Source organism: Natator depressus, chromosome 6 (assembly GCF_965152275.1).
Source record: "Natator depressus isolate rNatDep1 chromosome 6, rNatDep2.hap1, whole genome shotgun sequence".
NCBI lineage: Eukaryota > Metazoa > Chordata > Testudines > Cheloniidae > Natator > Natator depressus.
The window spans coordinates 60,083,219-60,098,935 of NC_134239.1; the positions used below are offsets into that span (position 1 = coordinate 60,083,219).

General features: G+C 42.2%; 1 protein-coding gene across 36 annotated transcripts in view; it reads left to right on the plus strand.

The window, feature by feature from the left end:
* MADD (MAP kinase activating death domain) overlaps nucleotides 1-15,717 on the plus strand; it is a 124,092-nt gene that overhangs the window by 94,200 nt on the left and 14,175 nt on the right. For all 36 annotated transcript variants that reach the window (XM_074955419.1, XM_074955453.1, XM_074955420.1 and 33 more), the window contains 2 exons: nucleotides 6,902-6,974; nucleotides 13,555-13,661. In XM_074955419.1, the coding sequence (XP_074811520.1) occupies nucleotides 6,902-6,974; nucleotides 13,555-13,661 (180 nt within the window). The remainder of the gene's footprint in view (nucleotides 1-6,901; nucleotides 6,975-13,554; nucleotides 13,662-15,717) is intronic.

Here is a 15,717-nt window from a genome sequence, read left to right on the forward strand (position 1 = left end):
GATAGTTATATACACTGCTTATTATAAAAATCTCCATGCCTCAGATACTCCAAGCTCTGAAGTTATTCAAAAATATTTGGAAGTAGCAGGCTTGCCAAAGATAAGCAAAATTGATAAGGAACTTTAGATAAATAACAGAAGACGACATCCTAGAGGCAATAGCAAATATGAAAAGTGGTAAATCTCCAGGACCTCATGGTCTTCCAGCTGAAGTGTACAAGGTATTTAAGGAGGTATTAGTGGATCCTCTGAGAGGTATCTTCAGTGCTGTTCTGACCTATGAAAGAAGCTACTGTGGTTGTTCTTCTCCCTAAAGGTGAAAAAGACCTTAGCACAGGAGCAATGGCACAGGAGCCGGAAAATGGGGGAGTCTGGGGAAGAGTGTATGTGCTGAGTTTTTTAGTTTTTGGGTTGTTTTTCCCCCTTTTTTGACAAGAGCTTTGTTGGGAAGGCTATGACAGCTACTGAGGCAGCAGTGGTAATGATCCAAAGAATGGGAAAGACAAGATGACTGGTTGTTGAAGCTGTGGGATGTACATTCTTTTGGAGAGGGTACCTGAAAGGTGCTTTGTTTGTATGAAGTGCTGCCTAATAGATCTGATGGAAGAAAAGGTCTGAGGTTTGGAGATGCAGCTAGAAACTATGGCTGAGTTTCAAAGAGGAATTGAGCAAATGATGGAGGGAAGAAGAGAGGAGGTTGAAGGAAAACCTCAAGATTTACAGATGCAAGCTGGACCAGAGAACTGTGAGGGTAGATTGCTGGATGAGGGAAGTGGAAGCGGAAGCATGTGACTGAGAACAAGGGAGAGGAACAGATCAGCTAGCGATGGAGAAATAAAACTGAGGAACAAGTTTGCTGAGTTGGAAAATGATGGGGAGAGTCAGGCAGTAACAGAAGATGGGAGAGCAAGGAAGAAAAGAGCAGCTAGAAGAAGGGAAGAGATAACGGACATAGCCCTAGTTTGGATCCCCGGAAGGATAGAGGATGACTTGCAGAAAATTGCAAGTGAGAACAGAAAACAAGACGACTTGTAGCCAGAAAGAAGAGAAGAGGTAAGGCTGGAGACTCGCACCAACACCAAGAAAAGGCAGGTCTGCGTGGTAGGGACGATCTACTGAGAAGAACACACAGACCTGTCACCAGAGCTAATCCAGAGAACAGAATGGTGTACTGTCTGCTGGGAACTAAAATATAGTGTGTGGGCCTGAGGCTGAAGAGGATCCTAATGGGAGAAGGAAAGAATCCATTGATTTTCCTTCGCGTGGGAACAAATGCTGCTGTTAGATTCTCACTGGGACATATCAAGGAAGATTACAACAGGCTGGGGAAGACACTTAGAGAAATGTGATCAGGTGATCTCCTGTAGGAACAGGAAAAGTCCCACTGAAGAAGTGCAAAGACGAGACAAAATTATGATGATCAACAAATGGCTCAGGCAGTGGTGCTACAAGGAGGGCTTTGACAGCCCTGGGAGGCATTAATGCACAGAGGATGTTCTCATGGGATGGCCTCCACCTGAGTAGGAGGGAAATGGACTTCTGGGATGGAGGCTGGCATAACTGATTAAAAGAACTTTAAACTAGGAAGTCAAGGGAGATGGTTGGGTGCAACTCATGTAATCTCCATTTCTGATTATAACATTGGGCAGGAGGAAAATCAAGTAAAAGCGGATACAGCAATGGAGAAAGGAACAACAGAGGGAAGGATAATGAACATTAAGATAGTCCCAGTACCACTGATATTAACAGTTAGGTAGGCAATACTGGCAGTAAAATGACTGACTGTACCTAATCAGGCGAGGAATCTGGGTAAAGCCAAGCAGAAACAACTAGTATGTTATATACCAATGCATACTGGTGGTAAAATGGAGGAACTAGAACTACTGGTGCAGGAAGTGAAACCAGGTATTGTTATAGGGATAACAGATACATGGTGGACTAGTAGTCATGACTGGAATATAGGTATTGAAGGGTATGTGCTTTTCAGGAAAACAGAAATAAGGGGAAAGATAGTGGAGTAGCAGCATATATTAATGAAGGGGTTAACTAAAGAAATTAGATGTGATGGAATGAATAACATGGCATCTGTTTTGGATCAAAATTACTTTTGGGGAGGAAAGGTAATAAAGGCTCCACTGCGATAGTGCTTGGGGTCTGCTGCAGACCTCCAGGATCTGATTTGATTATGGATAGAAACCTCTTTAATATTTTTAATGAAATCAGTATTACAGGGAGTTGTGTGATTATGGGAGACTTTAATTTCCTAGATATATTGGAAGACAAGTGCTACTAATAATGGTAGGGTCAAGAGTATTCCTGGGTATGATAGCCAACAGATTTTTTCACCAAATAGTCACTGAACTAACAAGAGGTGATGCCATTTTAGATTTAGATGGATAAATAGCAAGAACCGCACAGAGGAACTGGTTGTAAAGGACAACCTTGGCTCAGGCGATCATGAGCTAATTCAGTGTAAGCTAAATGGAAGCATAAACAAAAATAGGTGTGCAACTAGGGTCCTTAATTTCAAAAGGGTAAACTTTAAAAAAAAAAATTAAGGGAATTGGGGAAGTAGACTGGACTGAAGAACTCAATAATCTAAATGTGGAAGAGGCTTGGAATTACTTCGTCAAAGTTGTGGAGACTATTGGAAGCCTGCATCCCAAAGAAATGCAAAATATTCATTGTGAAAGGTTGCAGGCCAAACTGGATGAACAAGCATTTCAAACTGGTTATTAAGAGAAAGGAGAACGCCTACAAGGAATGGAAGAACAGACTAATCAACAAGGAAGGCTACTGCTTGGTGATCAGAAAGTGTAGGGGAAAAGTGAGAACTGTCAAAAGTCAAGCAGAGTGGGACCTTGCAAAGGAAATTAAAACTAATAGTAAAAGTTCTTTATCCATATAAATGAACACAAGGAAAGAGGAAGTGGGACCGCAAAGCACTGAGGATGGCATAGAGATTAAAGATTATCTAGGTATGGTCCAAAACCTAAATAAATACTTTGTCTCCACGTTTAACAAGAGTAATGAAGTTCTCAGGGACAGTGGCTAATAGGAACAAGGATATGGAAGAGGGAATTACCACATCTGAGGTGAAAACCAAACTTGAACTGCTTAATGGGACCAAATCAGGGGGCCTGGATAATCTCAATCCAAGAATATTAAAGAAATTGGCACATGAAATTGCAAGCTCAATGGTAAGGATTTTTAATAAATCCATAAGCTCAGTGACTGGAGAATTGAAGGGTAGGCAGATATAGTACCTACATTTAAGAAAGGAAAAAAGTGATCCAGGAAACGTTAGTTTGACCTCAATTGTTGCAAGGTCTTAGTACAAATTTTGAAAGACAGAGTAGTTAAGGACATAGAGGTAAATGGTAATTGAATACAGTGTGGTTTTTGCAAAAGGTAGATAGCGCCAGATCAACCTGATCTTTTTCTTTGAGAAGATAACTGATTTGTTCAACAAAGGAAATGCAGTAGATCTAATCTACCTGGATTTCAGTAAACCATTTGATACAGTTCCACATGGCAAATTATTAATTAAATTGGAGAAGATGAGGATTAATAAAAGAATTAAACAGTGGATAAGGAACTGGTTAAAGGGGAGACTTCAGCAAGTCATGCTGAACGGTGAACTGTTGGGCTGGATAGAGGTTACTAGTGGAGTTCCTCAAGGATTGGTCTTGGGACCAATGTTATGGAACACTTATGACCTTGGCACAAAAAGTACGAGTGTACTAATAAAATCTGCAGACAACACAAAGTTGGGAGGTATTGCCAATACAGAGTAGGACGAGAGTATCACATAAGATTTGGATGACATTGAACAATGAGCAATAGAAATGGGATGAAGTTTAATAGTGCAAAGTGCCTTTAGGGACTAATGGCAAGAATTTTTGCTATAAGTTGGGAATGTATCAGTTGGTAGTGACAGAGGAGGAGAAGGACCTGGGTGTATTGGTTGATTACAGAATGACTATAAGATGCCAATGTGATGCGGCTCTGAAAAAGGCTAATGCAATCCTAGGATGCATCAGGCAAGGAATTTCCAGTGGAGTTAGAGGAAGTCTTCTACAAAGCACTGGTCAGATCTCATCTGGAATACTGTGTGCAATTCTGGAACAGATGCAGAGAAGGGCTACTAGGAGGATCAGAGGAATGGAGAACCTACCTTATGAGACAGGTTTCAGAGTGGTAGCCGTGTTAGTCTGTATCAGCAAAAACAACAAGGAGACCGTGTGGCACCTTAGAGACTAACAAATTTATTTGGGCATAAGCTTTCGTGGGCTAGAACCCACTTCATCAGATGCATGGAGTGGAAAATACAGGAGCAGGTATAAATACATGAAAAGATGTGAGTTGCTTTACCAAGTGTGAGGTCAGTCTAATGAGACAAATCAATTAACAGCAGGATAGCAAGGGAGGAAAAGTAACTTTTGAAGTGGTAATGAGAGTGGCCGATTTCAGACAGCTGACAAGGTGTGAGTACGGGGAAATTAGTATTGGGGAAGTTAGGTTTAGGTCTTGTAATGACCCAACCACTCCGTCTTTATTCAGGCCTAATCTGATGGTGTCCAGTTTGCAAATTAATTCCAGTTCTGCAGTTTCACGTTGGAGTCTGTTTTTGAAGTTTTTGTTGTTGAAGAATTGCCACTTTTAGGTCTGTTACTGAGTGACCAGGGAGACTGAAGTCTTCTACTACTGGTTTTTGAATGTTATGATTCCTGATGTCAGATTTGTGTCCATTTATTCTTTTGTATAGAGACTGTCCGATTTGGACAATGTACATGGCAGAGGGGCATTGCTGGCACATGATGGCATATATCAGGGATCTCAAACACGCGGCCCACGGGGTTATTTCCTGCCGCCTGCCAACCTCCCCTCCCCGCTCTCTCCCTCCCCCCACAGAGTTATTTCCTGCAGGCCGCCAAGCTCCCCCTCCCCCCCAGCGTGCCATGTCCGCGCTCTTCTGCCTACCTCCAGGTGCTTAGCACTTTTCCAGGAGGGAGGGGGGAGGAGCAGGGAGCCATGTGCTCAGGGGAGGAGGTGGGGCAGGGGCGGGGATTTGGGGAAGGGATTGGAATAGAGGCAGGGAGGGGGCAGAGTTGGGGTGAGGACTTTGGAGAGGGGGTGGGAAGAGGTGGGGCAGGGGTGGGGCCTCATGGAAGGGTTGGAGTGGGGGTGGGGCCGGGGGTGGGGGGGTGTCAGATGATATGTGCCAGCAATGCCCCTCTGCCGTGTACATTCGCCAAATCGGGCAGTCTCTACACAAAAGAATAAATGGACACAGATCTGACATCAGGAATCATAACATTCAAAAACCAGTAGTAGAAGACTTCAGTCTCCCTGGTCACTCAGTAACAGACCTAAAAGTGGCAATTCTTCAACAAAAAAACTTCAAAAACAGACTCCAGCGTGAAACTGCAGAACTGAAATTAATTTGCAAACTCGACACCATCAGATTAGGCCTGAATAAAGACAGAGTGGTTGGGTCATTACAAAACCTAAACCTAATTTCTCCCTACTGTTACTCACACCTTCTTGTCAACTGTCTGTAATGGGCACTCTCTTACCACTTCAAATGTTATTTTTCCTCCCTTGGTATCCTGCTGTTAATTGATTTGTCTCATTAGACTGACCTCACACTTGGTAAAGCAACTCACATCCTTTCATGTATGTATACCTGCTCCTGTATTTTCCACTCCATGCATCTGATGAAGTGGGTTCTAGCCCACAAAAGCTTATGCCCAAATAAATTTGTTAGTCTCTAAGGTGCCACAAGGATGACTCATTGTTTGTTTTTACCTTATGAGAGGCGACTTAGGCTAAACAAGCCAAGCTCCTTAACAAAATGAAGGTTGAGGGAGATGTGGTTGCTCTCTATAAATACAACTGGGGGAAAGATGAGTAATTTAAGTTAAGGGTCAATGTTGACGCGAACAAATGGATATAAACTGGCCATCAATAAGTTTAGGTTTGAAATTAGATGAAGGTTTCTAGTTCTGGAACAGCATTCCCAGAGGAGTAGCGGGGGCAAAAAACCTTACATGTTTCAAGACTGAATTTGATAAGTTTATGGAGGGGATAGTATGATTAGGTTGCCTACAACACTATGATAAATGGCCTGTCCACGATTACTATTAGCAAATATCTCCAGTGGCCGGAGACAGGACACTAGATGAGGAGGGCTCTGAGTTACTACAGAGAATTCTTTCCCAGGTGTCTGGCTGGTGGGTCTCACCCATATGCTCTGGAAAGAATTTTCCCCCAGGTCAGATTGGCAGAGACCTTGGTGGGGCTTTGCCTTCCTCTGCAGCATGGAGCACAGGTCACTTGCTGGTTTAAAGTAGAGTAAATGGTGTATTCTGTGGACCTGGTTAGACAAATTACCCCAGAGGAATGGGGTTTGATCTGGACAAGAGGACTAGCAATCTGCTTGTAGCAGAATAAAAGAAAATTTCTTTAAGATATTGTTTCAGTGGTAACTCACAGTTGAGAGAGAGAAAATGGGGATAAATGTTGCAGAAATTGTGGGTAGAGGGGAGATTATGGAGGACATGTCCAGTCATTAGAAACTATTGGGATGCAGTCTGTAATCAAATATCACAAACTGTTGGATATTTATTACCAAATGATCCTTTGGTAATCCTCCAAGGACTTCCTCGTGGAAATGATCGTACGAGAGGAAAGGACTTGACCTTTTTGTAGAGACTTAGTCATAGGCTTTAAGGCCAGAAGGAACCACCAGATCATCTGATCTCCTGTATATCACGGGCCACCAACACCACCCAACATCCACACGTTAAACCCCACAGTCAGTGCTGTTGAGCTGCTCTGTGATGCGGTATTGCTAGGGTATGGTGTGAAAACACGTTATCTAACTCTTCTCTTACAGTGTCGGGAATTGTACTACTGTGTAAAAGACAGTATGGAGCGAGCAGCAGCAAGACAGCAAAGTATTAAACCAGGTAAGAGCTGTGGCCTCCAGGCGTGGGTGGACAGGATTTGGCAGGTACTGTATGATCAACCAACCTACCTCTTCAATGCTGTGTAGTTGTAGCCATGTCGGTCCCAGGACATTAGAGGGACAAGGTGGGTCAGGTAATATCTTTATTGGACCAGCAGAAGATTTTACCTCCCCCACCTTGTCTCTCCAACCTCTGTAATGATGGTTTGTATAAATGTAGTGCTTTTTATTCAGTGATCTCAAAGTTCTGTTTTCTCCTCTACCTATGCATATATGGCAGGTTGTGATGGAGGAGATGATGATGATTATTTATTATTGGCTGGTGTAACCCTCACCAAAAATTATGCATTTCTAAAATCAGTCACCCCTTCAGGGGTCTGATTTACCAATACAGTGATAATTCCAAAATAATACTACATGACATGAAACCTCACTCTAGCTCTCTCCTTAGATTCGGGTGGTCCTACCTTTCCTTCCGTCAGGACCTATCTGTTACATGCCCTGGCTCTCTAGAAGGGTTACTCCCACCTCCATTATATTCAGGGTGAAGTCTAATGAACCCCACTTGTCCCAGTGAATCAGCAGTGCTTAACCCTGTAGCTCCCTGCAGAGCTCTAACCCTTAGAGCTTGTGTGCATGGGAAAGTTATACCAGTGTAACCTAAGGTGTGAATTTAAATCAATAGAGTTTACCAGTCGAACCCATTGTTTGGACACTCTTAGTCCCATATAAGAGGGGCTTTTTCTGTTTAGTTTATGTCACTTTGCAAGGGATTAAAGTAAACCAAAAAACCTCACTATTTTATACTGGAATAACTGTGTCCACATGGGGATTTAAACCAATATAACTATACCTGTACAACCGGTAAAACATTCTTGTGTGAACAAGTACTAACAGAATGGGGAAAAGGAAGATCCTGCCACAGTTGCAGCTGGAAAACTAGCAAACCTCTTTTAAAGTGTGTATATGGCCAGAAATGTGATTATTGTTGTTATTCAACATACTAGCTCCGTATGTGTGTTCAGTGTTAACTGCTTACTTGGATGATAAAAATAATTTTGTTACTGTTTACTCTTGGTAGTACTGCAGAGTAATCCAGCTTTGGGAGCTGGAGCTGGAGTCTACTCTGGCTCGTGTGTGATCATCAACCTAATTGTGGTCTTGACAACATGGGGAAGTTATACCAGTGTAAGGGAGGTAGGGTGTGAATTTAAACCAACCTAGTTAGACTGGTATAACTACCCATGTGGACACTCTTATTCCAGTAGAAGAGGGCCTTTTTTTCCGTTTAACTTATGTCACTTTGGAAGTGTTTAAAGTAAGCCCCCCCCTCCCCCCAAGCACTCTTACTATGGAATAAGTGTATCTACACGGGGGAATTATACCAATATAACTGTAGCTGTTTAACTCTACCTGTATAATTATAGTGGTATAACTGGAAAAAAGTCCCATGGAGACAAGCTCCAAGTTCCAGTTGTAGGGCCAAATATTGCCCACGTTTTCTTGAACCACCTTGTTGAAAACATAGAGAAGGTGTGACCCTAAGAGCCCCTCAGTGCCCACTTGCAAAGGATTCAACATCATATAAAGCAACTTCTATTAAGCCTGACAAACTTATTACATCTAACACATTTCAGTCATAATATTTATCTGTAAAGAATATTGTGTAAGATATCAGTTGAAAACCAGTGACATACTGGTCGTTAATATCACTGTGAAATGTGTGTATTAACACTGTATGAGGATTTATGCATATTTTTGATACTGTGCTTTGAAGTCTGTAATCAAAGAGAGAAACAGGTTTTTTTTCAAGACAAGAGGGAGGACAGTTATCTCCCTGTCTCTAGTGTAAATTGAGCATGGTGATGGCAGAGACAATGGACAGTTCATTTGCATCTGAGATAAACAGGAGGAGCAAGTTAACGAGGATGTGAAATCAGCATGGGAAGACACTGGAGTCTGAACCCCAGAGGTCCATCCTGACTCTGGTGACAAAGATGATAAACTCTGGGGCATATAAGGAGAAGCAAAAAGACATTTTGGTTATCACTGAGGGAACAAAGAGGTTGATGTTCTTTGCATTTGTGAATGGTGGATCCCCCACCATGTGGATTGGTGATGCTAAGAAGTGGCTGTAGGTGAATGTGACAGAGTGTACCAAACCCACATTGGGCCAACAGGGACAAACCAATCACTGTGGGCCCAAGAGGCCATGCCCCCTTTCCCCTGCTACGCATGCCTCAGGTGGAAGAGCCAGATAAAAGGAGGCAGCCCAGCGCAGTCGCACTGGCTGAGGAGGAGGGAGGACATGTACTGCAGGCTCCTGCAGAGGTGCTGATGACATTCCAGGCAGTAGAGCTCATGGACTTGGACAACGCTACGGCCAACTCTCTGGTGGCAGAGACGAACGGGGATGCCAAGCCACCGCCAGCTGAGGAGATGCCAGGGATGCAATTTGTGGTAGGAAGTGATTCAGGGGATGTAGTAGAAGTTGATGCCTAAACTCTTAACAGGGCCTTAACAATTGTTAAACTCTTAACAATGACTTCATAGGGCCCTGGGTCAGAACCCGGTGGAGTGGACGTGGCTGGGTTCCCTTACCACACCCCACGGGCCACCAGGCATGGCTGCTGTCTGCTCTCAGTTCTAGCCACGGGGCTTTGGGGCTTTAGACTATTTGTTCTGCCCCGCCCGGGAGCTACAGACTCATTACTGTTCTGCTTTGCGCAGGGGGCTGATTCCCCAATTACTATTTTCTACCCCAGCCAGGAGGCTTCAGGGCTTTAGACTGTTTGTTCTGCCCCGGTCCAGGGGCTACAGGCTAATTGTTGTTCAACCCCGCCAAGAGGGCCGGGATCCCAGTTGTGGTTGTCAGTCCCAACCCGGAGGCTCAGGGGCTATCGACTTCATTTACGCAGTCCTGCCAGGGGACCAGTGCCCACCTTGCTGCAATATCCTGATTAACAGGGAATCCTGACAACTTGGTGGCAGGGTGTACCAACCTCGACCTGGCTCGACGCACAGGGCCTCCATCACAGTGAGAATATTGCTTTAGACAAGAATTGTAGCCTGTTGAGTTAAGTTTTAGTCACTAGAAAGAGAATAAAACAAAATACTGGGGTTTTATTTGTAACCATTTTGTTTCTTTTGTCTCTGCTTAGTATCTCTTAAATTTCTATTCTTTATTAATACATTTATTCTTGTTTTTATTACAAATTCTTTTTGGTAAAAAAGGCTCCAGAGGCAATCCTGGCAATTAGAGGCCAGTAAGCCTAACTTCAGTACCAGGCAAATTGGTTTACACTATAGTAAAGAACAGAATTATCGGACGCACAGATGAACATGATTTGTTGGGGAAGAGTAGACATGGCTTTTATAAAGGAAAATCATGCCTCGCCAGTCTATTAGAATTTTTTGAGGGGGTCAACAAACATGTGGACAAGGGTGATCCAGTGGATATAGCTTACTTGAATTTTCAGAAAGCCTTTGACAAGATCCTTCACCAAAGGTTCTTAAGAAAAGTAAGCAGTCATGGGATAAGAGGGAAAGGCCTCTCATGGATCAGTAACTGGTTAAAAGACAGAAAACAAACGGTAGGAATAAATGGTCAGTTTTCAAGACTGGAAAGAGGTAAATAGTGGTGTCCCACAGGGATCTGTACTGGGACCATTGCTGTTCAACATATTCATTAATGATCTGGAAAAAGGGGTAAACAGTGAGGTGGCAATGTTTGAAGATGGTACAAAATTACTCAAGATAAATCCAAAGCATACTACGAGGAATTACAAAGAGATCTAACAAAACTGGGTGACTGGGCAACAAAATGGCCAATGAAATTCAGTGTTGATAAATGCAAAATAATACATGTTGGAAAACATCATCTGAACTATACATACAAAATGATGGGGTCTAAATTAGCTGTTACCACTCAAGAAAGAGATCTTGGAGTCATTTTGGATAGTTCTCTGAAAACATCCACTCAGTGTGCAGCGGCAGTCAAAAAATGTTAGGACAATTGTTAGGACAATTAGAACAATGTTAGGAACCATTAGGAAAGGGATAGCTAATAAGACAGGAAATATCATCATGTCACTATATAAATCCATGTTGTGTCCACACCTCGAATACTGTATGTAGTTCTAGTTGCCCCATCTCAAAAAAGTTATATGAAAAATAGAAAAGGTACAGAGAAGGGCAACAGGTGGGTGTGTTTATCTTTTTGGACAACTAATTTGGTAATTCCTCTGAGTGTTCAGTGGCGGGCTGGATACTACAGAGGAATACTCTGCTGGGGGCATGGGAACTCTGGGCACCGAGCATTACCTGCAAGGTACAGTAAGGGCTGTTGGAATCCTAAGTTTGTTTGGCTGACTAATAGACTGGCGTGGCTGGGAGCTGTCACACAATTTTAAGAAAAGGAGTACTAGTGGCACCTTAGAGACTAACCAATTTATTTGCGCATAAGCTTTCGTGAGCTGTAGCTCATGAAAGCTTATGCTCAAATAAATTGGTTAGTCTCTAAGGTGCCACTAGTACTCCTTTTCTTTTTGCGAATACAGACTAACACGGCTGCTACTCTGAAACCACACAGTTTTAGTATCAACAAATCCCTCTTTTGCTAAGGCAGAGGGATAACAGGTTTTAGTTGGGGGCTGAAGGTGATGGCTAGTGGCGTTCTGTTATTTTCTTTGTTGGGCCTGTCCTGTAGTAGGTAACTTCTGGGTACCCTTCTGGCTCTGTCAATCTGTTTCTTCACTTTGCATCATCAAGGATCTACAACCTATCCTGAAGGATGACCCATCACTCTCACAGATCTTGGGAGACAGGCCTGTCCTTGCTTACAGACAGCCCCCCAACCTGAAGCAAATACTCACCAGCAACCACATACCACACAACAAAAACACTAACCCAGGAACCTATCCTTGGAACAAAGCCCGTTGCCAATTGTGTCCACATATCTATTCAGGGGACACCATCATAGGGCCTAATCACATAAGCCACACTATCAGAGGCTCGTTCACCTGGGCATCTACCAATGTGATATATGCCATCATGTGCCAGCAATGCCCCTCTGTCATGTACATTGGCCAAACTGGACAGTCTCTACGTAAAAGAATAAATGGACACATCAGAAGTCAAGAATTGTAACATTCAAAAACCAGGGAGAACACTTCAGTCTCTTTGGTCACTCGATTACAGACCTAAAAGTGGCAATTCTTCAACAAAAAAACTTCAAAAACAGACTCCAACAAGAGAAGAGACTGCTGAATTGGAATTAATTTGCAAACTGGATACAATTAACTTAGGCTTGAATAAAGACTGGGAGTGGATGTGTCATTACACAAAGTAAAACTATTTCCCCTTGTTTATTTCCCCTCCTACTGTTCTTGTAAAGTGCTGGAAATGGCCCACCTTCATTATCACTACAAAAGGTTCTGCTCCACCCCCTACCCTCCTCCTGCTGGTAATAGCTCATCTTTCCTGGTCAGTCTTGTTACAGTCTGTATGGTAACACCCATTGTTTCATGTTCTCTGTGTATATAAAATCTCCCCACTATATATTCCACAGTATACATCCGATGAAGTGAGCTGTAGCTCACAAAAGCTTATGCTCAAATAAATTTGTTAGTCTCTAAGGTGCCACTAGTACTCCTTTTCTTTTCAGGACTTATGAGGAGAGGCTGAGGGAACTGGGATTGTTTAGTCTGCAGAAGAGAAGAATGAGGGGGGATTTGATAGCTGCTTTCAACTACCTGAAAGGGGGTTCCAAAGAGGATACCTTTGTGGTACCAGATGACAGAATGAGGAGTAATGGTCTCAAGTTGCAGTGGAGGAGGTTTAGGTTGGATATTAGGAAAAACGTTTTCACTAGGAGGGTGGTGAAGCACTGGAATGGGTTATCTAGGGCGGTGGTGGAATCTCCTTCCTTTGAAGTTTTTAAGGTCAGGCTTGAGAAGGCCCTGGCTGGGATGATTTAGTTTGGGAATTGGTCTGCTTTGAGTAGGGGAGTGGACTAGATGACCTCCTGAGGTCCCTTCCAACCCTGATATTCTATGATTCTATGACATGGGGGATTCAAGAAGCCCTTCTTTCTTTGTGGGATTAAGAATATTTCGATTTTATTTTCACCCCATTAGGACACTTCTATGTTCATATGAAATTGCAGGAAATGCAAAGCTCCAGGTGAATTTATATTTGCTCTGCTTCTGCTGAAGGTTAATGCTGTGTAAGGTGTCAACCACTGTGGTGTATCATACAGAAAAGAGAGCTAACTTTAATTAAAAAAAAAAAAAAAAAGCCATGACAAGTACAGACTCTGAGCTAGTCTTTTAATTTCCCTCACACGTTACAGAACTTTACAGACACCAGCAATGAAATATGTGATGGTGTTTAGAGCACTCACTGCTAGTTTTTAATCAAGTACTCTACACTGTACATGTCATAAAAGCACCAATCCACTGTTGCAGTGTACATTACGTGGAGTTTTTGCTTCAGTCACCCAATAAATGGAGAGTATTGTGCAGATCACTCTATTTGATTCCTTCCTGCCCTTCTTCTCTTTGTTTGTTATCATATTGCAGGACCTGAATTGGGTGGTGAGTTCCCAGTGCAGGATATGAAAACTGGTGAAGGAGGGCTTCTGCAAGTCACACTGGAAGGAATTAACCTGAAGTTTATGCATAGTCAGGTAGGAGGGAATCTTCAGCAAGAGTATGTGAGCATGAAGCTTTTCGCAGCACCTCTGCATCAATGTGTTTCCTCTTCCCTGCACCACCATGGGGAAAGGGTAGGACAAAGGGGAATATGGCCTATATTCTCTAAATATTGAAATGAGAAATTCTCAGAGTGTAGACATCTATAGTACATTTTTTAAAAAAAGTAAAAGTAGCTGTAGAGGTGGGTATGAACTTTGTTTCTGGCTGCCAGAATTCTGTAGGTGCCCAAGGTAACTGGCACTCAAAATACTAAAGCAGCAACACAAAAAGTAGGTGGTAATCTAAGCTGCCATGACTGATCATGTAGTGAACTCTGACATTCTGATGGCACAATGATTTAGCACGGTGTCTGTAAGATTAAGCTAGGTACATTTGCAGGTATTTCAGGTAGTTTTCTTCATCATGTTTAATTTTTGTATTTTAAAAATGGGGGAGAGTCTAAAGTTCCAGACAAGAAAATAGAGTAAGAGAATGACACTCTCTCACATTGAAGAAGAAGATGAGAATAAATTACTGATTTTTTTTCCCCCCTTTCCAAATAGCAATCTATCTGTGGGTGTAGAGGAAACACAAATAGAATTGTTTTATCATTTTCTTCCTTTCTGGGTGTTGTTTCATTTGCTTTCTTTAGTCCTTGTTTTTGTTTTTTGTTTTTTTGCTTTGTGTTCATGTTTGTTTTGCATATGTCATTAGAGGTGTGCTGTGCTGGACAGTAGAACCAGTTTTTAGTGGAGGGTGGGGTATGTGTATGTGAGAGAGAGAGAGAAAAGCTGCTGTCAGTCAGTCCCTTGTGGAGTGTGTTACCTTTTCCTCTAAATCTTCCCTCTACTGTTTCCCCATATAAGCTTCCTTTTTATGTTCACTTGCTTTCAAACTGAGGGGAGAGCATCTGCACCCCTCAAGACACAAAATGAAACTATGAAACATAGAAAGGAATGCCTATTAACCTTTTGTGTAAACCTGTTTTCTTATAATTGGTGACCTTTTAGAGTAGGGAAGACTATCCCCATGAGAGGTTGCAAATAGTCTACTAATTGTTATGTTGTTAATTCTTGTTTTATTTTCAAACATTTCACTTTCCTAAAAATGGGAAACTCCCATAAATTCCGCCACTTGGGGAAATGCATCACCCCTTAGTTTTTGTTCAAATGAGCAAGATGCCTCCAGGCCTTGCACTGACCATTTTTGGGCTGCTAGATAATTAATATTGTATCTGATCTATTTGAACTTTTCCACTGAGGTCCTGAATAAAAAAGCTTGAGCTGTATAATATGAACCGTAACAGCAAATGCTACTGCAATCAATGGAAATGATCTAAGTGGATAAAAAATGGATAATTATCCCCTTATAATGCCCTTATTTCCTCTTCCGTGTATCCCTCCGAAAAGAGAAAAATAGAGGGTGATAAAATTTTTGACAAACTAAACTTCAAAAGAGCGCAGGTAAACAAAGTGGTGGGATTAATTTTCTATTCCCTGAATACTTGGTTGTGAGAAGGAGGCAAGTTGCAGGTTTGCTGACAAAAAAAATCTCAAGTTTATTTTCTGGTACTGAGGAATAAATAACCTGGAATCATATGTTAGAGCTTCTCTATTATTGGAAACATGATCTGTACTTGAAAATCAACTTACCTTGATTATCCTCAAAATGCGAATTGATCTATTTACAGAAGGCAGACATAGGTAAGACTGTTTGTTTCTAAAAGAGACCTTTTAGCTGGCATGATCTTGGGTCCTGCCTGGTGGCCCCCCCTTGCCTTTCTTGTCCAGGTAATGTTTTGGGGATTAAATGAAAGTAGTTTGTTACTGGTGGTGTAGTGAAAAGAAGTGCTCAGATACCTTTCTGCATTTTCTGTTTTCCTAGTAGATTCAATTTCTCCAGTAAATGTATCTCTAAATCCACACCTGAGCTTGCAGCTTTGTAAGTACATAGCAACTGAAAAAATCACTACAGTTCATTGCTGTGCAGTCTTTCAAGAATATCTCTAAGGTGTTGGTAGGAGACTTATTCAGGATACTGGAGCAATCT